At 36.4% G+C, this 27,773-nt stretch overlaps 1 protein-coding gene across 1 annotated transcript in view; it reads left to right on the forward strand.

Moving 5' to 3' along the window:
* LOC150081707 (protein strawberry notch homolog 1-like) overlaps nt 1–27,773 on the forward strand; it is a 438,163-nt gene that overhangs the window by 296,783 nt on the left and 113,607 nt on the right. The window contains exons 17-19 of the mRNA XM_090378817.1: nt 3,348–3,505; nt 9,932–10,063; nt 25,055–25,190. Coding sequence (XP_090234943.1) covers nt 3,348–3,505; nt 9,932–10,063; nt 25,055–25,190 — 426 coding nt within the window. The remainder of the gene's footprint in view (nt 1–3,347; nt 3,506–9,931; nt 10,064–25,054; nt 25,191–27,773) is intronic.

Consider the following 27,773-nt stretch of genomic DNA (forward strand, 5'->3'; position numbering starts at 1 on the left):
CACGGATTATATCGCTGTTTTAAATTTATTTTAAATTAAAAACCCCTCACTATGGCTCCTAAAGTTAATAAACCTCATACAGAAAAGAAAAGAAGAACAACATTAAAGCTTAGTGACAGACTTGATATAATCCAAACTATTACATTAGGATCACCCGAAAGTTAATTCATATACCCATGTGTATTGTGTCTGTAAATTGCATGTGTTCTTTGCCTGTTTTGCTGGACGAAAAACCCCAGTTTCTGGGGAAAAAACATGGCTATCCAATGCCTTATACCAACTAACACAGCCACATAGTGAAAAAGGCCCATAAAAATTCCTCGTGTCATCGACGGGATTCGAACCTGGGCCTTGTCCACCCAGTTTGGGGAGGACGGTGACAATACCATTGTGCTACTATGCAAGCTAGATTTCATTAATAAAGAAAATAGAACGGGGCATAAGCAGCAGTGTATTAATTTTAGAACATAACATTGAATCATCAATATGTTTGTTTTTTATGTGCAGTTAATATAATTGCATTCTTAATCTCTATTTGTTATTTAGCCTCATTATTTCTGCATTAAATATATTAAAAATAAAACTTTCTAGATAACGGAAAATTGAATAGCGGCATCTTGAATCCTTGAAGGTGCCGTTATTCTGAAAGTCTACTGTATTAGAGTAAATATGTTTAGTCATTAAAGGATAATTCAGAATTTAATTTTAAAACTTTAATTTAAAACTGTCAACTATAGAAGTAGGTTCATGTCATGTATTGTCATCCTTTGTTAACTTCTCTTGGTACATAATTTTATAGAATCCTAAAATTCTGATCCACAGACAGACAGCCAGTAAACTAATTAAAATTACTTCACATGTAAAAAGTGTTTTATCAAATTATTCCTACTTAATATTTTATTAATACAGGTAGCTCTCGACTTTGAGTTAATTTGTTCCTAGCGCGCGCTTGTAAAGCAGGAATTTATTTCCCATAGACATAATGTTAAAAATACGGGTTACGTTATTAACAATGAAATTAGTTAGCTAATTAGTTTATGTTTAAACAATGATTGATTTGTCCAAATAATAAATAAGCAAATTATAATAATAGAGAAATTATTTATGACTTAAAAATGTTAAAGAATGTTTATTCTTCATCATTGACTAAATGCACACTCGTTGATCACTCATTATTGGCTTGGCACTCATTTGTTTGTTGTACAAGGAGTCATCTTCTTCCGAAATGCTTCAAGAGGCTCTTGTTTCCAAGATACTCTTCTCTTTTCTTTATAAATTTCAATAACATGCATAAGCATTTTTTAACGAAACATGCAAATTGCAACTAACAAACAATTTTCACGGAGTAACAAGTTGACAAAGCTTTAAAAAAAAAAAAGGAATGAAGAGAAGATTCTGAAAATTTATGTTTTTTATACGATTTAAGATTTCAGTAAAGGGGAAACACATTTCACCAAAATAACGTAAGAAAACCACACAATTCCAGCTATTGGTATTTTTGCAAATGCAATAACATGGAGTTTACTACCCGTTTATAATTGCTTGCAGTAACAGAAAAGTCCAATAAACCAGAAAGTGCGAATTGTTTTATTGTCGTGACCTCCAGAAACGTGCTTTAGAAAAATGTCACAAAGCCATTCAAAATTGGTTCTTATAACAGAACATGTGATAATAATGAAAGTGTAGTGTGTTTAATGATTTGAATTGGTAACTAATACAATTTACACTATAAAAACGACCTTTTAGAGAGTTATATAGCGAAAATTTCAACTTCCGAGGTCGTGGAATGAATTACCAAAAAACAATGTGTTATTAGGTTCACATTACGATATTTTTGCGATACGATGGTGCCGGATTAATATCGTAAAGCAGAGGTACACAGTATAACATAGCGCAGCGCGTGGTTTGAAATGCAGTATTTATGAATGTTTAATATTCATTTTTTGCAATTTTTGTTGATACTTGATAAAAAAAAAATAAAAAAAAACTTCGTAAAGTGGGAACAACCTGTATATAAAAGTTTGCTCTCCTTTAAAGCATAAGCATAATGAATCGATGTATACTCTTGTGTCTTACATAAAAAAAAAAAAAAAAATACAAAATTTTTTTCTAGTAAACTTGGTAATGCCCACCCTATATGGTAAACTAAAAGGCCATAGGTTATTGGGGGAAGGGGCACTCATTGATTTACCAGAAAAAATGAAATGTCTGTAAGTCCAATCCATTTAGTTGCTAGAACTTCATGAAGTTGTTTAGACCAATAACCTTTTCATTTAAAATGCTTCGAAATATTGTTCTTTCCTATTCATAATTAAAATGAAATTATTGTTAAAAAAATCCTATTTTTTATTTTAATGAAATAATATCCCCTATATGCATTATTTGATTTTGTGTCAATAACTTTTGGATCAGAATTTCCTGATTTTCAACTTGTATAAGTCTGTATAATCTCAAATCTTGTTGAAAGGTTATACCCCTATGCTGATTTCCAAAATTTAATAGATGGCAACATGTTCCTGTATAGTTTCAAGACAGTCCACACTTTAAGATATAATTTGATGATACTGCATGAATACAATCTTCAAAGCACGCACACACACACACTTATTTCACAGGAGCCACAAAAATTTGTATCTATAGTAACTGTTGCAAAAGGATTAGGCTGTAGAGATTGACCCAAAATGAATTGATTTAAATGTTCAGAGTAAAAAAAAAAGTAATTTTAAAAACAAATTCACTTGAATGGTGTTGCGACTTAGTATATACATGGCTTATTTTACTTGTGCTGTTGTTATTAATAGATCTTATATTTCTCAAAAATTCAACTGTATATTTTTATTATTATTATTTTTTATCCATCGTTGTTTGATGGGTTACAAAGTTACAAGTTTTCAGTGTGTTACTTTTGGTACTGTGCTACATTGCAGTATGAAATGTAGCACAGTACCAAAAGTAACACACTACATTGGAGTACGAATCCTAAGAATAAGATTGGGGTCAAATAAAATATTCTGATGTGTTATTCTAATTGGGGAAACTGCATGAAACTGGAAAGCATGGTGAAAGTTGACTTTAAAGTGTTATAGAGGGAAATAGGGGCTCAAAAAAGTTAGTTGCATTACGTAATGAATGCCCCCCTTAAAATCAATTTTTTTTTTTTTAATATTAATATGTATTAAAAAGTAAGCTGAATAACAGATATGACTGACTGTGAGATAGAATAACTTTTCAGCTACAAGCTGTTATTTTTATACACTTTTTGTCATTATTTTATGTAGGCTTATTCATAGTAAATAATACAAAATAATTAAAATTTTAGTTAACTCAAACTTCTGTGGTTCTTGTAGATAAAGATTTTAAGCCACCACCTCTTCATGTGGTTGAGAAAGCTGCTGCAAAAAAGGATGAGCTTATGAAAAAACTAGAACAGCTAAGTGAGAAACTTCCTCCTAATACTTTAGACCAGTTAATTGATGATTTGGGTGGACCAGAAAATGTAGCTGAGGTTAGTACTCTGTTCATAATTTAATATATTGATCTTAATTACACTGACCAAAAAAATATTTTTTTTTGTACCTGTGGAGCAAAAGTTTCAGTTTATAAAGGAAATTGTTTTGCTGGTTCCAAAAATACCAAAAATTAAGCCCATATCATACCTTCATTGAAAGATTACTGAAATTTTGGTATTAGTAGTGGGAAACAATATTCCATATCACATGTACATTCCCTCTAAAAGTTTATCCAGTTCTTCCTTGAATTCATTCAAACTATCTGCTGGCTGAAGGTAAATTTCCACATATTTTTCCTACAACCATCCTTCCTCAATTTGAATTTATGTTCCTTTGTGTTTATTCTGAGCAAGAAGGAAAGAAGCGAACAGCATTGAGATTACTCAATCCTTCATAGCCTTAAACTTCTCGATCTAACACGTTCCTAGTCTCCAGATGCTACAATTTGCAAAATTGAAGCATTTCTTGGTATGAACACCCTCTTTTTCCCCTCAGTAATCTTGTTGCTCTTCTCTGTATCTATTTCTACAGATCAACATCCCTCCTAAAATAAGGATTACAGACCTGTATGTAGTACTCAAGATGTGGCCTAACCATTGCCTTAATATAATGGAAAATGGCATCCTTATCCCTGCTGGCAAATTCACTTTGTATATCAGCAAAAACAAAAAAAACCCATGATCACTTTGATTCCCTTTGTGAATTTTGGATATGTTCACACATATTTAGTCCATGGGGAACTCCCCTAAATCCAAGGATGACCTCATAATTATGTCTAAAGGTTTGTCTACCTCTTTTGCTACCTCCCTTTATAATTGGGTAGATCCCATCTAACTCCTGCCGTATTTTCTTTTAAGTAGTCTGTGTACACACTGCTTGGAGAATTTCATATCTGACTGCACAGTTATCCCAGGTCTTTTTATTATTCTAATACCTGGGTGGTACCACACAGGTAGTATGTTTCTTTGGGATTACAGTTACCCATATGCAGTACCTCTTAATTGTCAATGTTAAACGTCAATTGCCATTTCCCAGCTCATCTGCTTAGTGTTATTTTCTAAATTTTCTAAATCTTGTTGTGGCATACGTTGTTTAGTGTTATTAACCACTCATCCATCCTTCTTGTCATATACAAACTTAGACATTAAGTGTGATATCCCTTAATCAGTATCATTAATAAATATTGAAAACAATAATAGTCCCAGGACTGAACCACTGTTTTTTCCCACTCAACCATCCCTTTATCCATAGCATTAACTTGCTCCTAATGCCAACAACTTTTATGTGCAACAGTATCAAAAGCTTTTCTGAAATCTAAGTTCATGAGTTAAAAATTATTTTTTGCATCCAGTTTCTTTGTTACTGCATCATAGTATCCAATCAGATTTGTCAGAGAAGAATGCCCCTTAAAAATCCTGCTGTGATTACTATAAACTGTGTTCCTATCTAGACACTCCTGCATTACTTCTTTTTATAGTGAATCTTTGAAACAGAAGTCATACTAACAGGTCTGTCCTATGAAGGACAGACCTGTCAGCATGCTTAGGTTATGAAAAGCAGCATATTACTGCGATATCATGCATAACTGCCAATGGCTGAAAGTTGCTGCCATATATAATTTTAAACTGCAAACCAATACAAAAGAATGAGATCTTCTCCAAAGATGTTATTGTGCCTGGACAAAAAAATGGATGGATGATTGCTGAGCTGATGGATGACTGGCTAAAATTACTGATATCACACATCGATCCTCCTTTGCAAATTGGGGATACATTCATGCATTTTCAGTCCATAAGTCCCTGAATCCAAGGATGATCTCATAATTATATTTAAAGGTTTGTTTACTTCTTTTGCTACCCCCTACTCCCTTTATATAATTGGGTAGATCTCATCTACTCCTGATGTCTTTTCTTTTACTTTTATTTTCATCTCAGTTATTACAAAATCATTTAGCTCCTTATTAGAATTTGATAAAATTCTGGCAATCTGATCCCTAAAAATTTTTTGTGAATGTAAATGCTAATTACCTATTCAGATGTTTGCCAGAAAGCTGAACAGGATTGTCAACCATAAACAGTGTAAGCTTCTCCTTCCCACCTGGCTACAGGTGGGAAGGAGAAGCAGTGCATAGCACACACTTCTTGATTAGACCGGGGTTCAAGCCTGTGACCACCAAATACAGAGGATGCAGAAAGGTAAAGGGAATGACTACCGCATATTCCCAGAGCAATATGGCCTTAGTTGCTAATGCTTCTAAAAACCAAATAACAATAACACATTTTTTTACATTTTAATGTCTCTGAAATTGGGGTGTGTCCTACAGTCAATGGCATTTTACAATCGCTGTCAAAATAAAGTTGCAGGAGGGATGGTCATTGGTGGGAGGGAGGTCACAAGGCATGTGGGAGTGCCTGTGCAAGTGCATGCATATCTGTTCATCCTGTTGTCACTTCAGTTACGTTATGTTCATTGGTGCTATTACATGTGTAACTAAAATTTTGGCCCATAATGGCCATTTAAAATGTCTTCAAACAGATTTCACTATGATGCTATCTTGAAACAAAAAACTTTGTATAGGCAGCAAAAGCACAGAAACAGAACACCAGGGTGTAAATTTCATATTAGTGAAACAAGTATTCATTTTTGGAGAAATGACTGCATCTCCATACTTTCTTGCAAAACAACAACCAAGTGCTTTATGGGACCTAAGAAAGGAAAATACCCACAAATAGATGAAGCTGTATTATGCTTTGTTACCAAGATACACACAAAAAAGGATTGCATGCCACACAATGCAACTGAAGGCAGGAGAAATTGCCAAATCCCTCAGAATAGATGAAAAAATTTAAAGGCAACAAGATGCTGGTGTGATTGATTGATGCGTCGTGCAGGACTGTCATTAAGGCGTTGATTTGTCAAAAGCTTCCTGATGACTTTCGACAGAAGCTGCTTAACTTCCGGTAACATGTAATTCAGTTAAGGAGAAAATGAAACTATTATTTTAGCCAAGTAGGAAATGTTGACAAAACCTCAGTATTCTTCAATATTTCTCAAAATTATACTGTCAATGCTAAAGAAATCAAGATTATGAAAAGCAGCATTATTACTGCAATGCCATGCATAACTGCCAATGGCTGATGGTTGCCGCCATGTATAATTTTAAACTGCAAAACAATACAAAAGAATGAGATCTTCTCCAAAGATGTTATTGTGCCTGGACAAAAAAATGGATGGATGATTGCTGAGCTGATGGATGACTGGATAAAAGTCCATCTAAAATATCTGGGTGCTCTACATAACCCACCTAGTATGTTAGTTCTCGATGCATTTTGTAGACATTTATCTGAACAACAAATCATTTAAGGATTATTTGAAGAAGGAATATGGGTCCTGGTTATTGACCGCAAATCTTTCATTGTTACCTTCAGGTAAAATAAATAAAGTGCCAGCATCAAAATTTACAGAATGGGTGTCAGTGGATTGGAAGAAAATGCCAGAGACAATAGTGGAACACTAATTTTAAAAACATACAGTAATGATTATAGAAGTTAGTTGAATCTGGAATTCAATAGAGAGGTAGGTGCTGGACCTAACGATAGAGAATGAGAAATTGAAAGCAAGGATAGAGGAGAAAAACTCACCTATGATTGACCAGGCACCTAGCTTTGCTAGTGTGACTGCCTCTAAAATAGGCACACAGGTCTTGGATGATAAAGGGGTAATGCCAAAGCATATAGTGATTTTAAGAGTGGGATAGAATGGTACCTACAAAACAAGCGAAGTGATGAGACAGAAAGTCTCAAAACACTTTAAATATGAGATTAAACAGTTAATAATAAGATCGGTGAGAAAGGTTTGTGAAAAAGGTATATTGATAGAAAGTGTGTCACAGAATGATCTTGGCGCATTATGACCTGCGTAGTCCATGCGCCATTAAACCTCAATACAAACAAACAAACAAACAAACAAACAGAATGATCTAGATAAGCTTAAAAGCTGTAATAAATTTAAAGAATTAGATTTATCTGTTGACCTACCAAAGAAACTCAATCCTACGTTAATAATTTATGACATTGATAAAGATGACTCTGACTTATTAGATGATCTTTATGACAAAAACTTGTCTGATCATGGAATTACAGTAGAAGAATTTAAGCACACAGTAAAATTAGATTTAAAATCAGGTCACAGAATAAAAATAATCTACGCTGGATTATAGAAACAGCTGGTATTATTAAAAAAATTCTCATGGGTTTGTGTGCTAAGATGTACTTAGGCTGGTCCGTGCATGGTGCCAAAGATTCTTTAATCGCTTCAGAATGTTTTAAGTGCTTAAACTATGGACATTTGTCCATAGAATTGTCATCAGGAACAAAGTACCTGCGGGAATTGTGGCAACCAGGGTCACCAGATTGGAGAGTACCCAAACAAGGCATCTACAGTCGTTTGTCCAAACTGCAAGTTGCGAAATCGTAAGTCTGACCATTCTTAAGAGGTATTAAGTGCCCAGAATTTATAAGAGCTCAGAAAGCCACTAAAGTTAGAACTGACTATGCTTAGTACACCAGTTAATAGAAATAATATTAGTGAAAACATCAAAAAATTGCAATGAATTGTCAGTGTGCAATTGCAGTTATGGGTGATTTGTCAAAGCTCGTTGTTGAGCATAATATCAAACTTCTTGGTTTACAGGAGATATACACGTAAGGGGATTGTGAAAGGCTTACCTTTTCGTTGTAGAATGATTCCATCAGTTGCAGAAACTACTAGAGGAGTTGGGGGTAATGCTACTACTAGAGTTTGGACTTCTTTGGTGGTGGCAGATCCCGGGTATACTGTCACTAGGATTGATAGTCCTGCATTACTCATTCTGCTTGTGCCTGTTTGGATGGCCCATTTGGACAGATTTCCTATGGGCCATCCTACTTTGTTTCCATGTATGCACAGTGAAGTCAACACCATCAGGCTATAGAACCTTTTCTCAACTATATTGAAAACCTTTTAAACTGTCTGGCAAAAGAGTGCTTATTATGATGGATGCTAATGCTTCTTCCACTCTTTGGAATAGTCTGGAGACTGATCCAAAGGGAAAACTATTGGAAGAATTACTTAGAACTAATAATCTAACATTGTGGAACTCTCATGGTCAACCACCCACTTTTGTTTCACCACAGGGCCAGTCTAGATTACAATCTAGATTACAATTTCAAACCGAACGTTTGGGCAGTGTGTTAATAACTGGATGGTTCACGCTTTGTGGGCTTGCAGTGACCATAATGCCATAACTTTTGACATTGTAACTTGTGTTTCTTGATGTTCTTTTGATTAGGCTGTTTCAAATGGTTATTTATATTTTAAACATATCTTGGGTTGTTTGTAGAATAATTATTAAGTTTTATAATTTGTGAAATGTTGTAATTTTTGTTTATGCTAAGAAGCCAAAATACATAACTGTTAATAAACTCAGTGAAATATCTGATTGGGAAGAAGACAGGCTTATATATACTTACATTGTTATTAGTATTCATTTATAATTATTGCTTGTCTGACTGACACTGAAAAAGTGATCATTGCTTATTTGACACATGATATCACATGGCATTAGAGTAGGGAGGAGAATTACAGTAAAACTTGAAGAGAATATTATTAATATGTTGAGTTAAATGAATAAATATAAAAATGTGTTAAATTACTATTGTTGAAATTATAAAAAAAATCTTTCGGCATCTGCATATAAAAGTAAAGATGTACAGCCTGTTTATAAGCAAAGGCAAGAAAAGTAACTTAAATGTTAATTACATACTTTAAAATAAGGATATTTAAACAACAATACATACAAGTGTTTTATCTATTAAAGAGAATAACATTAAACGTCTAAATGTTAAGGATACGATTTCTTGAACATTAGCCGACCGGGCTAGCCGAGTGGGTAAAGTACCTGCCCGGCAACCAAGGTCGCGGGTTCGATTCCCGCCTCGGGCTTGGATCAAAGTACTGCAAAAACCTTGGGAGGTGCAATATGGCCACAGAAGCCGATGCGCCAACAACTACCAAATCAAAAAAAAAAAAAAAAAAATCTTGAACATTTCAGAATTAATGAGTTTTTATTTAAATTTTGATAGAAAGGAAACTTAGTAATCAATGGTAAAAAATGTTAAATATTTCCTGCATAAAAGAAATGATAATTTAGTTTGTTAATGAAACAAATAACATGGTACATTTCTTAATCTCATAGTTAATGCATAACAGCAGCATTAAAATTTCACAGTGTATTTATTTAGAATTCTACATAAAATAATTAATTTGAAATTTACTGAAATGTAGTGCAATTAATACATTATCTAACTTGTTAATGAATCAGATTTAAACATTTATATGCTTTCTGTGAAAATATTAAATGTTTCTTACTCATTGTCTTCTAGATGACAGGTAGAAAAGGAAGAGTAGTGAGCACAGATAATGGAACTGTTCAGTATGAATCTCGATCTGAAGTCGATGTGCCTTTAGAAACTCTAAATATGACAGAAAAGCAAAGATTCATGGATGGACAAAAGGTATTTTGTACTTGAAAGATAATTCAAATTTTAATTTCTTAATTCTTATTATAAACTAAATTAGCTTTGCATTAGCAGCATTCCCTTATGTAGAAATAGACTGGTTTGCGATGCTGGTGAAGGCTCAAAGTTGGGAACAGCTGATATAAGGTTGTAGGTTGTACAAATGCCAATCAGTTTTTGAATGCCTGTGAGAAAGAATAGGTCTCTTGGAGATCTCTCTGACTTCAAACATAGAATCATTGTTTGGGCAAGGTGTGCAGGTGCCAGTATCTTGATAACAGCCAACATGGTTAAGTGTCACAAGTCTACCATTACTGGCTCAAAAGCAGTTGAACAACCAGCCAAAGGTCACACACGAGACAGCCACTTGTGGTTGACACCAATCATGAGCAGTGTTTCATCTAACACAGCAGTGATGCAGCACATTGGCCCAGCTAACTATTCAGTACAACACTGAAATAGCAAGACCAATATCCACATGGACTATGCACCAAACATTATCTCATTTAGGCTATGGCAGTTATCACTGCTCATGCACACTGTGAGGGCACCTCCGTAGCCAGGTGGGCAGGAGCAGCAGTGCGTAGCACACGCTTCTGATTAGACCAGGGTTCAAGCCCATGACCACCAAATACAGAGGATGCGGAAAGGTCAGGGAATGACCACTGTATATCCCCGGAGCAATATGGCCTTAGTTGCTATTGCTCCTAAAAAACCAAATAACAACAGCACACTGTGAGATACACGATACTGTTCTTTGCATGTGCACATCAGCACTAACACCAAACCACCAACATATGCAAATCTGTAACATAGTCTGATGAATTCCATTTTTAACTCTATCATGCTGAAGGACTGATCCACATTTGGAGAAAGCAACATAAGAGTTATTTGGCATGCTGGGGACTGTTTTCGTTGCATACCCTGTTCCTCTGATTACAGTTAATCATTGACTCAATGGGGACATCTACCTTTCTATTGTTGCCAACAAAGTACAGTCCTTCATGATGACAGAGTATCCAGACAACTCTGGCATCTATCAACAAGGCAGTGTGACATTCCTCAAGTCTCAGCAGGTTGCTAACTGGTTTTGGGAATATAACAATGATTTCTCCATCCTCTCATGACTACCCAATTCATCCAATCTCAATCCAGCTGAGCATGTTTGGAATGTACTGGAAAAGGATATTTGATGCTATGACCTGATAATGTGCAGGCAATACAGGACATGCTGTGCAATGCCTTGTGGAGTCCATGCAGAGGCGTAGAATGTATTGAGCATCACAGCTCTGGTTTATACTATCAAATTCATTTTTTAAACTCTTATTAACTATTTCATTCACTTCCTTTCTTTCCAATTATAACCTATCGATACACACAATTATGGGGGATTTTTTGAACAGCTTGGTGCAAAATTACATTAGATTAACACTAAGATACTTGGCCCAAAGTTACCATATTTCTTTTCTAAAATATTGTCTTCAAAACAACATCATTCCGAAGTTTGCCAAGGTCAATTTAAATCATAAAATTCGGGCATAAAGCAACTAGCACTTGCCACATCATGTAATATAGTTAAACTTGCTTTGAGATCTCAGTATTCTAATAAACAAAAATACCTTTCCCAGGTTAGGAGACTTCGCAACAAATTAAAAAATTATCTACATCCTAACAAGTGGTCTGTATTGAAGACCTCCATAGATTTGCAACAAGGAGCACAGCCCTTAGAAATAAAAAAACAGACACATTAACAAATTGAATACATTATTATCGGGTGTCAAGACACGTCCATACGAGTTCAAATACAGTCGTGAGTGTGCGACCCAGTGCATAATAGTTCGGTAATGACCCCCCCCCTTTCCCCACATACATATGTGCTACCACAGAATACTTCAGCTAGTTCACGAACACCCCTCACCCAATGTTCAGAAAACTGACATATCACCAGGTTACAAATCTTTCAAATATATGCTATCACAGGATCAGATTTCCCTTTTATCCAAAGGATTAAATTATAATTTACCACCTCCCAACTACCTAAAGAACAGTGCATAACTGATATTGAATTTGGACTTCATAATGTTCCACAAAAAGATTAATTTATTCGACAAGTTAACCACGTGGTGAATAAAATAAAAGAAACATGACTTCCTAAATTGAATAGACATGACATTCAGCTTTACATGCACTTCCGGAAAATAAAGACATTATTATTCAGAGAGCAGATAAAGGAGATATAGTTGTAATACTCGATAAACCTGATTATACAAAGAAGTTAGATTCAATTGTATCAGATACCTCCACTTGTCTTGAAGTAGACCTGGTGCTATTTGCCAATTTGTTCAATCAATACAATAAACTATAATATACTATATACTATACTATACAATATATACTAATATACTATACAATAAACTATAATATAATACAATAAAATAAATCAATACATTAACCCCGTATTGAAAAAATGACTACATTACTATGGCTCAGTTAAAGGAATTCAAGGCCAGAATATACAACATTACCGCTTTTCAGTCAGATAAAATTGCATAAGGCCAGTTTTCCTATTTGGCCCATTGCTTCCTACAGAAACTTGGCATTTTCATCCTTGTCCACACATGTCTATAGCATTATAAAACCCTTTAGACAGGCAATACAGTTTGGGATAAAAAAAACTATGATATATTATTTAATAACCTTAAGGGCTGTAGACTTGTCAATAATGATAATTTATTCTTACTAGATGTTACCTCATTATATACGAATGTAAACGTTGAATACACATTAGATATTCTTTGGGATATGCTAAATAACAACTCTATACCAATTAATTATACAAAGCTTCCTATTAAAGAAGTTTTTCACTTAATTAAACTTTTAGTTGAAGCCAACTATATTAGCATTCGAGACAAAGTATATAAACAAATTTTTGGTTTGCCAATGGGATTGAGCCTGAGCAGCTTAATATCTGACGCCTTTTCTATCCCATATCACATACTATGGGAGGTATTTAGATGGTGTTCTTGTTTATTACTGATAGTAGCATTGTCCAAGATATTTTACATTTGTTTCATAATATGCATTCTAGACTCAATTTTACATTGGAAAGGGAGAATGTGGATACTAAGTCATTACATTTTCTAAATATCATGCTTTCTCTGGACTCGAATAAAATCCAATTTAGTATCTATTGTAAACCTACAAACACCGGCATGCTTCTGCATTATAACTGCTATCACCTGTTCACCTACAAAATATCTATTATCTTAATTAATTTCTCAATGTCTATAAATATTCAATGACAGAATCTGCTTTGGGCTCAGAAATACAAATATTAACCAGCAGATTCTTAAACAGGGGCTACCCTCTTGCTATAGTAAACCAAATTAGGGTACAAGCTAAGGATAGGATACAAAAAAACTACACTAACCAACAATAGTAACATCAAAAAATACTTTATTTCTGTCCCATATAACAGTGGCACAAACAGCTTAACAGATTCTTTAAAGATGCTGAATTTAAAATTGTGGCCAGACCAATACGGAAATTACACACTATACTGAACAATTGCTCAGTCCTTTCCTCGTTTGCAACAAAAAAAATGACCTTTATATGAGAGTATTAATTGCAAAAATCGTCAAAATTAAATTACACGAGAATTCTGTTAATGTTTGCCAGCCATATATAATCTCCGATTTGCTATACGTAAAAGTGCATGCACAAAGACAAACCCCTATTTAACAGAATTCTCGTGAAAAATCAATTAAATTCTTTTAATTGATTTTTAATTGTTTTCAATTTATTTTTTACGGTAATGTAATATTTTCGATTTTTTAATCTAATTTTTACTGTAATGTTATTAGTTTTAATTTCTGGAGAGTGTCATACGGAAGTATTCTACGTATCATATTGAGGTAAACTTCCCTTATTCTTTTACAAATATTGAAATCAACGTAGAATGTATTGAGCATCACAGCTCTGGTTTATACTATCAAATTATGGTTTAGATATATTGAATGTTGGTAATCCCTGATAATGTTTCATTCAATTATTCTAGCTATAATTGGTAGTAGTATTTTTTCCTTGTTTGTATATAAATGCTTTTATTTTTCTCCTTACAACAGAAGCACTTGTGTTTCACTCATGCTATACCATGGCCGTATGGCTTTTTAGCCAAAGTGGCATATGGCTATCTCATAATTCCATCTTAAATAAACATACACACTATTGAGTTAGCTTTGCATTAGCAATACCTAATACCTTATGGGGCCATCTTTTGCTTATAATACAGCCTGTATATATCTCAGCATGGACTCCATAAGGTGTTGCAGGATGTCCTGTTGTAGTTCTACCCATCCATTACACAGCATTGCCAGGAATGCCTGCCTGCATATTATAGGTAAATGGTCATGGCATCAAATGTCCTTTTCCAGTAGGATGCAAACATGCTCAGTTGGGTTGAGATTAAGTGAATTGGGCAGCCATGACAGATGGAGAATTCATTGTCATGATCCTTAAACCTGCTGAGCCTTGTGGCATGTGACATTGTATCGTTGATCAGCCAGAGTTGTCTGCATACCCTGTCATCATGAATGGGATATACTTCGTTGGCAACGATAAAAAGATGGGAGTTCCCATCGAGCCATTGATTAACGGTGATGAGAGGACCAGGGCATGCTGCGAAAACAGTCCCCAGCCTACCATGTAGCAACAGTGCCATGGCCTTCTGTTGCTTTCTCCAAATTTGGATATTCCCATCAGCATGATAGTTGGGAATGGGATTCATTGGACATGTGACAGATTTACACAGGGCAGGGTACTTGTGTCTCATAGTATGCATGAAACATCATCAAAAGTGCAAAACTATCCAGGAGCTGATATCGGTTCAGACCACTGCCAACTAATAGGGAAGCTTGTTATAAAATTAAAGGCAATAAAGGACTAAAGAAGCCTGGGACAAAGAAAACCCTAGCCAGCCTGCATATGGGAGAAATTTCACAAGTATAACAGAAGAGCGAATGGAAAATAGTAATTTTGTTCTGCTAGATAGAGACCCAGAATTGGAGTGGATCCAGTTCAAGAAGATAATAACAGATGCTGCAAATACAACTTTTGGATGAGTGTAAAGGAAAGCCAAACAGCAATGGATGACAAGTGAGATACTATAGCTAATGGGGCACAGGAAAAACTTTAAGAACAAAGATGAGAAAAAATATAAGATTATGACAGTTTGATTAGAATGGAAATAAGAAGGCAAAACAGATATGGATGGAGGAGAGATGCAAAAGAATTGAATATCTGCAAAGTGAACATAAGGAATTACTAGTCCACAAAGAAGTGAAGAAAACTATGCAACATCAGTAAAAACCATGCAAGAGGTCACATTCTAAATAAAAACAACAAAAAAGGACAAATGGCAAGATTATCTGAGGGAACTATGCTGCGATGAGGAAGAGAACTAAGAAATGACAACACCCAAACAGATGATGGACATGAAGACTTTCTGATGGAAGAACTGGAGCAAGTAATGAAGTCAATGAACAAAAACAAAGCAACTGGCATTGACAGCATCCCAGCCGAAATGCTCGGGAACAAGAGGAAAACAACAGCTCCTCAATATTTTCAATGATATCCTCAATGGAGGAAACCTTCTGCTTAGCTTTCTGAGATCTATCTTTATTCCCATACCAAAAAATACAGGAGCAGCAAAATGTGCAGACCACTGCATAATAAGCCTCATAGCCATACCAGAGTTCTCTTGAAGATGATTCTATGCAGAATTGAAGGCAAGATACAAGAGCAAATTGGAAAAGACCAGATGGGTTTTAAAAACGGGGTTGGTACAAGAAAAGCAATATTTGCTCTGAATATACTGGCAGAAAGAGCAATTGAACACCAGCATAATCTATTCATCTGCTTCATTGGCTTTGACAAATCATTCGACTGCTTGAGAGATGATATCCTATTCCAGCTCTTGAACAAACTAAACATTGATCCCAAGGAACTAAGGATACTATGGCTATATGGATACTATATCTTGAGCAAGAAGCAGCAATGGCTGTAGAGGAAAAAAATGTAGACTGGGTATAAATCCAGAAAGGGGTGAGGCAAGGTTGTTTGTTGTCTCCTATTCTGTACAATCTCTATGCCGAAATCATTATAGACATAAAACAAAAGCCTAAAGAAGCAATTACTGTTAATGGTTCAGTTATCAGTAGTCTGCGATACTGCCCTCGTTGCAACATCAGAGGGAAAGTTACAAATGCTCCTCAACAAAGTTGTAACAGCCAGCAAACAGGATAGGCTTAACAAGTAATGCCAAAAAGACCAAAACTATGATCATAAGCAAAAACACCTCACCTAGGATCAAATTGCTGTGGCAACTCCCCCATTGAACAAGTTTATAGCTTTAAATATCTAGGGAAGATCGTCACAAATAATAATGACTAGGGCACAAAAATTAAAGCAGAATTAGTATGACCAAAGAGGTATTTAAGAATTTCCTCTGCAATACAACTGGAGTTTCAGAAAAGATATCGAATGGCCAACACATGCGAACTTTCCTATATGGATGCGAGACCTGGGTCATGAAGAAATCAGGAAACTGAAAGCCTTCAGGATGTGGACACTCAGAAGAATACTCAAAATTCCATGGACAGATCGGGTCACCAATGAGTGGGTCCTTAAGATGTCAAAAACCACAAGAACACCTAACTACAATTGCAAGGAGGAAGACTGCCTACCTTGGGCATATTTTAAGAGCCCCTCAGTATGACCTGCAGAGACTAATCCTGCAAGGGAAGATTAAGGGCAAAAGAGCAAAAGGAAATCAAAAAAAATGGCTTGATAACATCAAAGAATGGACAAGGGGGGGTCTTTCAGCACAAGAACTATATCACAAGGCAAGGCAAGGGATAGAGTTGGCTAGAAAATGTTGGTCTCCAATGTTCAAACTGAACATAGAACCTGAAGAAGAAGAAAGTCTGCATGGATACCTGTAATGGCCATTGACTGCCATAAGCTGTATGATCAAACCACTCAGTACAACAGAGGAATAGCAAGACCAGTATCCATATGGAACTGAATGGTTAGCTGTGCCACCCACTGTACTACTATGTTATGATATGAGACACAATGCTTACGGTGGGCATTGACCAAACATGGCTGTCCTTGTGGCCTTTGGCTGGTTGTTTGCTTTTGAACCAGTCAGTTGGCTGATGTCTAGATACTGGCACTTGCATATCCCACTCCCACAATCATTCCATATTTAAAGTTGGAAAGATCTCAATGCCTAATCTATTCGTCATCATAGACACTCAAAAACTAATCGCCATGTGTGCAAATTATAATCTTGTATCGCCTGTTCCCAACTTTTAGCTTTCGCTAGCATCATAGACCAGTCCATTCCTACAGAAGGGAGTGTTGCTAATGAAAAGCCAACTCGGTGTGTATATGTATATGGAAAAATTAAATAAGTATTTTAAGGCTAAAGCCTCATGTTGCGCCTGATAACTAGTCACTAAGGCGATTAATTTGCTCTAGTTACACACCATCAGGTATCTCTCATATTGTGGAGTTATACTTCATAACTGGGTTGTCATTGTTGAAACACCAGGGTACCTGCTCACCCACCGATGAGAATAAGTAACAATAGTCTTCTCCATCAGTGAAGTTTTACTTATTCGAGGTATTAGCATTAGTAGAGGCATATGACGCAAGAAAGGAAGCCTATGCAGCATCAGCCAAAAAAACCCACTTCCACTTCACCCCTCCGTTCGTTCGAAATACCTGTCCAGCTGAGCCTTAAATTTATTTAGGCTATCAACTTCCACGACAAGGGATGGAAGCCGGTTCCACCAACCAAGTACCCGCTGGCTAAAGGCAAATTTCCGCACATCTATCCTACTACATCTGTCTTTCCTCAATTTGAATTTATGCCCTCTCAGGTGATTATTCTGAGCAAGAGGAAGAATCCCATCAGCATTGAGCATGCTCAAACCATTCAAAGGTTTATATACCTTTATCAAATCACCTCGCTGGTGCCTAGTCTCCAGACACTGTAATTTGTAAAACTTAAGCCTTTTTTCGTAAGAGCACCCCTTTATTCCATTCACTAATCTTGTTGCCCTTCTCTGTGCTCATTCCAGCAGCTCTACATCCTTCTTGAAATGAGGCCTCCAGACCTGTACACAGTACTCAAGATGTGTCCTGACCATTGCCTTATACAAGGGAATAATCACCTCCTTATCCCTGCTAGAAAAATTCCTGTATATCATGGACAAGACACCATGAGCTACTCTTGTAGCCCGTCTGCACTGCTCAGAGAACTTTATATCTGCCTGCACAAATACCCCCAGATACTTTTCATTCTCTACCACTGTCAGTGTAGTACCACAGTGTTGATACGTTGCTCTGGGGTTGCTGTTTCCCATATGTAGTACTTTACATTTGTGAAGGTTAAACTTCATTTGCCACCTCTCAGCCCATCGGCTCAACCTTTCCAGATCCTGTTGCAGCAGCATAGTGTCAGTAGTGTCCTTGACAACCTTGCCAACCTTTGTATCATCTGCAAACTTGGACATTAAGCTTGATATACCATCATCAATATCATTTATAAATATAGAAAACAACAATGGACCCAACACTGAACCCTGAGGGACTCCACTAATAACATTAGTCCACGATGAGCAGTGTCCATTGATTACCACTCTCTGTCTTCTCCCCCTCAACCACCCCTTTATCCATAGCAGCAATTTGCCTCCAATGCCACACTGCTCCATTTTGTGCAGCAGTATCAAAAGTCCTTCTAAGATCCAAGTATATAATATCAAAGGTATTCCCTGCATCCAGTTCTTTTGTGACTGCATCATAGTATCCAATCAAATTGGTCAGGCAAGACTTTCCCTTAACAAAACCATGCTGTGTCCGAGCTATAACTGAAGTCTTGTCTAGATCCTGCAGTGCTTCTTTAACCAGTGCCTCCATTAATTTTCCTGGAACAGAAGTTAAACTCACAGGTCTATAATTACTTGTGTCAGCCTTTGATCACCTCCTTTGTGAATTGGGGTCACATTTGCACATCTCCAGTCTGTGGGTACCTCTCCCGAGTTAGTTAGTTACAGTAATACCCCGAAGTTACACGATAGGTGGGTCCGACGAAAATCGCTTAAGTCGAATTCGCGTAAGTCGGGGTACACTTTGCATATAAATACACATAAATTTTGTTTAATTGGGACCAAGGACTAACAAAAACACTAGTTTAGAAGAAAAATATTAATAAAATTGCAGTTCTTTATACATATTAATACAAAATATGTATTAAAAAAATAAATGACTTACGTAAAAAAAAGTTATTTTGATGTCGATGGCTTCATAAAATCTAACAAATTAGTCTGACGACACAGCGCTTTCTTTTTTTCACACAGAATTTCATCGTAGCAAGCTAATCATTTTTTTATTCCTTGCTTTGTAGCTATAACGCGTTCTTTGTTGGAGTCTATGTTTTCTAAAATTTTTAAGCCCTTTACAATTGAGCCCTTTTCAATTTTCAACCTGTCAAGTTTGCTATTGTCATGTGCTTTTCGCCGTTGCTTCATTTAGGCCAGTAGCACGTGCAATATCACATGGTCTTTCATTTCCGTCAAAGCGTTTCACAATTTCATATTTTTTCTCTGTCGACAGAGGCGGACTGGCCATAAGCTTTACAGGGGAAACCCCGGTGGGCTGGTGTGATTTCGGCCATAAACCATAGTATGAGGCCACTATAAATTTTCCCGGGTAGGAATTTTTGACCCAGTCCGCCTCTGTTTATCGATAATTGCTTTTCTTTTTCTCTCTGAATCTGCAGTGTCTTCACCAGGACGCTTCCTTTTCACACCTTTTAAGTATTTTACTCATTTGTAGGGAATAAAGCAGAATTACAAAACGAGGAGGCGCGTTGCTACACATGTTGCACGTGTGTAGCAACTGAATAAACAACACCATAAAGGCAGAGATACACTATTAACACATTTCTAGGGGTTACTACATAAAACAATAAAAATCCAGTTGCGTTTCTGCTAGTGGAATCTGTTATAAACTGGTAGTAAACTCGATCTATTTGCATACCGATAGCTGGAATTGTGTTGGTTTTTACGTTATTATGGTGAAATGTGTTTCCCCTTCACTGATGCAAAAAACATAAATACATTTTCTGAATCTTCTCTTCATTCCTATCGTGTTGCGTTCGGTTGGGGTGATTCTGCATTCGACTGCCATTTCTTGTAAACACAAAGGTGAATCGTGCATAAGCTAATTCGGTTCATGTTATATTATAAGATATCGTTACCGTATTTATAAATAGTGTATGATTGAATTCGTGTAGTGTAAACACGTGTTATACGAGGACTGACTGTATACGGCTCGACTGACGCAATCCATTTCTCTCGTGAAAACGATGTAATTTCTGACAAAGGTTGAGCACGAATTCAAACGCACACATATAAATACGATAGTTGGAATACAAATTCTTGTGTATGTGTGCAGCTCATGCGCAGCAAAGTTGAATTTTGTTCATCTGTCGCTCTCATTCTCCGCCGTCGCACCGTATATCGATAACATATAAAAAACGACCTTGAAGATAGTGGGCGGCAGTGTTGCCAAACGAAAAAATCAAGAACCGCGTAACTCCGAGTTCGCGTAAGTCGGGGTATTACTGTATTTCGTTTTTAGGAGCATTAGCAACTAAGGCCATATTGCTCCGGGAAATGCAGTGGTCATTCCCTGACCTTTCCGCATCCTCCATATTTGGTGATGATGGTCTCGAACCCTGGTCTAATCAAGAAGCTTATGCTACACACTGCTGCTCCTTCCCACCTGGCTACGGAGGTGCCTCCCCTGAGTCCAAGGAAGTTCTCATAATTATGGCTAAGGGTTTGCTTACTTCCTTTGCTGCCTGCTTTAATATAACTGGATAGATCACATCCATCCCAGGTGCCTTTCTTGTGTTTATCTTCAACAATTTCTCCTCCACTTTACTCCCAGTTATTACAAGATTTTTCTAGCTTACTGCCAGAGTTGAATACACCTTTGGCATTCCCCTCGCTGAATAACCCATGTGTGAATGTCGATGCAAAATATTCATTTAGTTTGTTAGTTACTTGAGCAGGATCATCAACAGTTGGCCCATCGATATCAAGTGGACCAATCTGATTCATCCCCTTCCTTCTAGAGTTTACATAAGTAAAGAACTCTTTGCTGTTTTTCTTTGCATTCCTTGCCAAAGATTTCTCGTAATCTGCCTTCGCCTGCCTAACCTCTTTTGTAACTTGGTTACAGATCAACTTGTATCTGTCATAGGCTTCTGTGTCACGTGTTAATTTGTATGTATCCCATGCATTTTTCTTCTCTGCCATATGTCTCATTAGTTCATCTGACATCCATTTAGGCCTAAACCTTGAACAATATTTCTTAGTTGGTATGTAAAGCCTAGTAGCTTCCAAGTTAAGTTCTTTGAATGCTTCCCATTTTGAATTTGCTGTTGGTAACATCATCAGTTGGTCCCACTGTATAGAATTTAAATACTGTTTCAGACCATCGTAGTCGCCTTTATGAAAGCAATAACCCTTCCCTTTACTCCTGATGGTAGTTACCTCTTTAAATCCCGCTTCAGCACATTGTGATCACTTCCACCTAGTGATTCCTTTATCTGCAGATTCTAAATTCATGAAGAATCACTACTGATAATCAAATCAAGAGTATTACTCTCTCTAGTTGCCTCCCATACATGCTGATGTAGAAAACAATCATCCAATAAATCCACAAAAGCCTTGCTAGTGTGTGAGTGACCAACCCACAAATTCCAGTCAATATCTGGGAAATTAAAATCTCCCATTATAAGACTCTCTGATGTATGGCCCACTCTATTTCCCTGTACAGTTTCTTATTATACTCATCAGAGTCATTAGACCTATAGGTAGTGTAATATCATGGCAACTAGTTGCGAAGGTATTCACAATATGAGATATACTTAAATTATGCCACTTTTTAACTACTTTAGTAGGTTGCTGCATACTAAAATGATGCATTTGCACTAACTTGTATGTCATTAAATTTGTAATATAAAAGGAAGAATGCACAAAAAGATGGAAAGACAAAACCGCTGGTGGCTACAAAGAATTTCTGACTATCGTAGTGATATTTCACATAGTTTGGCTTTGATGCTGTGAAAAGGATGCTAGTAAAATTATTTTAATAAATTTAGGGAACCTGCAGTGGTGGCACCTTATGTTGTAACAAAGTCAGTGGTGGAGAACTTGACATGTGAGAACTTTCTTTTTAATTTCTGGAAACAGTTATTCCAGAAATTAAAAGGGTTTTTGATTTCTACTTGGAACATGCCAATATTTCATCTTTTCTTAATGGATTTCAATACTTACTATATGTAATTTTTAGTATTAAATGTTCAAAGAATGCTGTCTTTTTACACCTTTTTATTACAAAAAAAAAAAAATAATAAAAATTACTTTTTCCTTGAAATTAAAAAAAAGTCATTAGTATAAAATATAAAGATAATACCATTAGCCTGTTCCATTTTTAAGTTTTTTAAAATTAAAAAACTTAAAATTAATGAAATTTCAAATGCACGCATGTGCTGTACATTTCTGCTTATGTGTATAAATATATATATATATATATATATATATATATATATATATATTTTTTTTTTTTTTTTTTTTAATTTAGCTAGGAGGAAAACTTTTTTTTGATGTATAGAGAGATGTGTATAGGTTACTAATCGGTTTAATTTTCAAATTTTTTCAAAATTTATTTCAAATTTGCCCTATCATGAAACATGTAAAATGTGACTATTACACTTATTGCTAATGCTCTATTGTGATGAATATTGCCTTCTGTGTTTGAATAATAATGAATCTTTCAAACAAATTTTTTAAAAATAAGCCAGAGCAAAGAAAGCCAACACGGGAAACTTTTACTGGCCAATTGCATTTCCCTTAAGTACTGCAGCTTTTCTCTTCATTCTCGGTAAACAGTTGGTGCATGGTATTGGTAGTGACAGTAGAAGTCGATAACAATGTATTGATTAGTTTTTTCTTATTATTAAAAGCAGATTATCGGAGTTCATGAGTGGACTGAAATTTACTTATGGGTATACCCTCCAGACTACCTCAGTCTTAGGGTGTTTATCCCCCTTTCCCACTGTTTTAACCCGATACGAAAGTGACTTCTACAGACAGTGTGTGTTATTGGTAGTTGCAGTAGAAGTCGTTTTCCTATCAGATTAAAACAGCGGGAAGGGGGATAAACACTCTAAGACTGAGGCAGTCTGGAAGGTGTACCCATAAGAAAATTTCACCCGCATTACACTCACGAACTCCAATAATCTGCTTTTAATAATGAGAAAAAAAACTAATCAATATCCAGATATCGACTTCTACTGCCACTACCGATAACATGCACCATCTGTTTATTGAGAATGCAGGGAGAAGCTGCGGTGCCAGGAAACACATTTGACTACTAAAAGTTTCCCATGGTTCTTGTTGTTGGCTTTCTTTACCTTCGCCGAAAAATACTTTGTGTAAAATATTAAACCATTGACATATCCATTATGCTATTACATTGATGGTTGTTCCTGTGGGAGAATTCTATAAATAACTTGAATTAGAAATAAACGCATACTGTAATTCCAAGCTTTATATCTGCAGTACCTATCAGGTTCTCACACTAGCATTACTACAACTTTAAATTAGAATGAATGTGGCACACATCCAGATAGGTTCTCTCATGCAGTAACTCTGAGAAAATGATGAAAAAAAAAAATACAAAAGCCATAGTAAGTAAAAATTTCTTTATATTTATGAATGTACAGTGAATCATAGATTTTTATTTTCAAATTTAGTTGGCCACAACCATTACAATTCTCTTGATAGTGGGGAACTAACTCTAGGTATATTAATGGTTTTCTTTCTATTCACTTAATTTGACATTCTGATGTATTAGTGCAACTTAATTGCATCCTTAATTTACAAATTTCAGTTTGATATATTCTGATGCATGCAGTTGAAAATACTTTTTTAGCATTAAAGTTTCTGATACTCTCTTTTTTTGTGCTTTTCTTTTGTATGTTATGTGGTGGCAATGGGCTGAGATGCAAATGCGCAGTCCATGTTGCCATTTTTATCCTTGTTTCTTATGTGCCTCCGTAGCCATGTGGGAAGGAGCAGCAGTGATTAGACCGGGATTCGAGCCCGTCATCACCAAATACGGAGGATGCGGAAAGGTCAGGGAATGACCACCACATATCCAGAGCAATATGGCCTTAGTTGCTAATGCTCCTAAAAACCAAATAACAAACAAACAAACCTTGTTTCTTATATTCATTTTATTTCTTATTTAACTTTGTTCTTCCTTAACAGTTTGGAATTTTCTTCTTACATCTGCATATTGGTATATTTTAATTTCTCACTGCATAAGACCACTCAAGTCTATTTCATAGGATTCACACTGATTAGTTTAACAGTAAATTGCGGCAATGCATTGATTTGTTTTAACATTTGAAATGCAGTAATCCCGTAGCCATTGTTGCATTGTGACCTTCTGATGAGATGGAACTCCATGATCAGTGTGCTTTAATTTATTTTTGCTTCATAGTGATGGTCACAATTTTGTAGTAGGTTTCCATTTTCATCTTCAGAGTGAAATTTCAAATACTTAATGTGATCAGGGGAGTGCTGCTGAATTTATTCTAATTAGTCGCTATTATTTTAAATTATTTAGCAATGTATCCCTTTTAAAACATGCTTATTAATTTAGTCGTCTCCCTCCTCTTTTGCTGCTATAGGTATGGCACTTTTTTTCATTCTAATTCCTTAATTTGGTTTGTCATTCTGCTAACATATTTTTAACATAAATTTATTCTTAATGTACATATTTCAGTTTAGATATTTATGTATGTAAGTATTTATTTGTGTGTTTATTTGTTTTATTTAGCATATTGCTATTATTTCTGAGGCAGCAAGTTCTGGTATCTCACTTCAGTCAGATCGTAGAGTCAAAAATCAAGCTAGACGAGTTCATTTAACACTGGAATTACCATGGAGTGCTGATAGAGCTGTTCAGCAATTTGGTATGTACAAAATAATGAAAATTTTGTAGTTTCTAAAATGAGAAGATTACTTACAATTTCTCTCTTTCCTAGTGAATTCCCTTTGCCAGTGTCTCATGTCATGCTGATTTACCTGGAAAGATTATTACCCCAGCTCAGAGCATTTATCTTTACATTAATTACAAGTAACTGCTTTAATTTATTTAATTATCAAATAAACAACTTACTTGGAAACGTAATGTCACCTAGTTTCAATTTTTAGAGATGGAAATAGTTTATCTAATGTGAAACAGGAAGGATGTGCTTTTCATATGGTATTGCAGTTGAGCTACACTTGATTAAAAGGAAAGTTTATAGGATTTTGGAATTCTGCATGGAGAATACCACAGTTTAGGATAGTAGAGAATGAAAAGACCTCTGGGTAATTATGCAGTCAGATATGAAGTTTTCTGAGCAGTGCAGACGGGCTGCAAGAGTAGCTAATGAGGTCTTGACAATGATATATAGAAATTTTGCTAACAGGGATAAGGAGGTGATTAGTCCCCTGTAGAAGGCAATGGTCAGGCTACATGTTGATATGCCTCATTTTAGGAAAGATGTTGAGCTACTAGAACGAGTACAGAGATGGGCAATGAGATTAGTGAGTGGAACACAGTGTTCCTATTACCAAGATAGGCTTTAGTTCTGCAAATCACAGCTTTTGGAGACTAGGCACCTGCGAGGTGATCTGATTGAGGTGTATGAGGCCTTGAATGGTTTGAGCAAGCTTAGTGCTGACAGGATTCTTCCTCTTGCTCAGATTACTCACTTGAGGGGACATAAATTCAAATTAAGGAAAGACAGTTGTAGAATAGATGTGCAGAAATTTGACTTTAGCCAGTGGGGTGGTTGATTGCTGGAACAAACTTCCATCTGTAGTTGTGGAAGTTGACAGCTTAAATAAATTCACAGCTGAACTAGAGAAACTTTTGGAGGAAATGGATGGGTGAAATGGGGAGGTTTTTTTTTTTTTTTGGATGATGCTATATAAGCTTATAAGCTTGCTTTCTTGCATCATATGCCTCTACTTTTATTTCCCAGGGAGGAAATGAAAATAAGTGCAAAGCGAAGAGGATGAAGGAGAAGAGAGGAAGAGGACTCCCCAGGCCCAGGGGAGCCCCAATCTGGGATAATTGTTAAAGAGGGAAAAAAATATATTAATAATAAATAAATGAGAGAGAGAGAGAGTTTGCTGGCCTGGGGAGCCCCAGCTCAGGGCAGAGCGCGAGAGAGAGAGAGAAAAAAAAAAAAAAAAAAATTTTTTTTTTTTTTTTTTGATCCAGCACCCTAGCTGGGAACAGAAAAGGACTGATGATCAAAGGTGCCAGCAGCAGAGTGTTTAAAAAAAAAAGTTGTTTCTATCCTGCACAAAGGCACCATACCCTGCAATGGACAGAGAAGAAAAGATAGCAGTAGGGTGCTATTGCTGCCCAGGCTCCAGGGGTTGTCCTGGAGCCAAGGCAGAGTGCAGAAAATTGGAGGGTGAAGTCTTTCAGTGACTAAATGTAGAATGTCCAACAGTACAAGGATTCTGTCATTTGGTTGGCATTAGTCGACAATTGAAGCCACGGGGTCTGGTAGTTTTGATGGTTAGCATAGGTTTTCCTCTTCTAAAATACTTCTGCGGCAGAGACCTGGAATGCCTTCAGTTTGTGTGGGGTGTCTATTAATTGGTGTAGTTGTTCCTTGTTGTAGGTGGGGATTTCCCTCTTTAGGTTGTTTCTTTGTTCTTGGTAGAGGGCACAGTTGAGAAGCACATGCCTCCAATTTTCTTCTTGTCCACAGTGACAGCGTTCTGTGTCAAGGAGTCCTAGCTGGTGCAGTTTGCTATTTAGTGACCCATGCCCAGTGAGAATGAAAGAGGACTGGAGGGTTGGGGAGAACCACTTATTGGTTGCTTTGGAATACCCTGGTTACAGTGCCCGCCGGTGAGTTGTCTCAACTATCTGCCACAGTTTTACCATTTCATTATAACAGCGTGTTTTTTCTTGTTTAACTTCTAGTTTAGGTGGATCTCTACTCCTGCTATTGCTGTTGGGATGCGTTTCTTGATTCTGTAGGATAACCCCCCCCCCCCCCCCCCGAAGATAATATGTAGGTCTAGTGGTAGGGTGCCAGCCAATACTTGTAATGCAGCCATGGAGACTGCGTGGCAAACCCGATGGGAGGCCAGCAGCATTGACATTTACTGTGCCCAGTGGAACCAGGCCCTGCTGCATATGAAACAATGGGCAGAAAAACACCTTATAATAGAGGGTCAGGGTGCGCCTTGAGAAACCCACTTGTTTCTTGACATTCTAACTATGGAGGCAGGGAATTTCTTTGCTTTGTTGTTGTGGGCATGCTGCAGGTGCAGGAGAGTCGATGGTCAATTATTACGCCGAGAACTCTAGTTTGTTCAGCGATGGGGAGTCGAATTCTGTTAATTTTGACCTGAGGAGGCCTTCTCAGATCTAATCTGGTTTTAAACACCGTCATGCTGGATTTCATTAGGCTGATCTTCAGTTTATTCAGTGTGGTCCTTGATGTGAAGACTGTTTGGGCTGCTTGTTCTATTGCCATGCG

Source organism: Mastigoproctus giganteus, chromosome 8, assembly GCF_048544385.1.
Source record: "Mastigoproctus giganteus isolate SK-2022 chromosome 8, ASM4854438v1, whole genome shotgun sequence".
In the NCBI taxonomy this organism is placed as follows: domain Eukaryota; kingdom Metazoa; phylum Arthropoda; class Arachnida; order Uropygi; family Thelyphonidae; genus Mastigoproctus; species Mastigoproctus giganteus.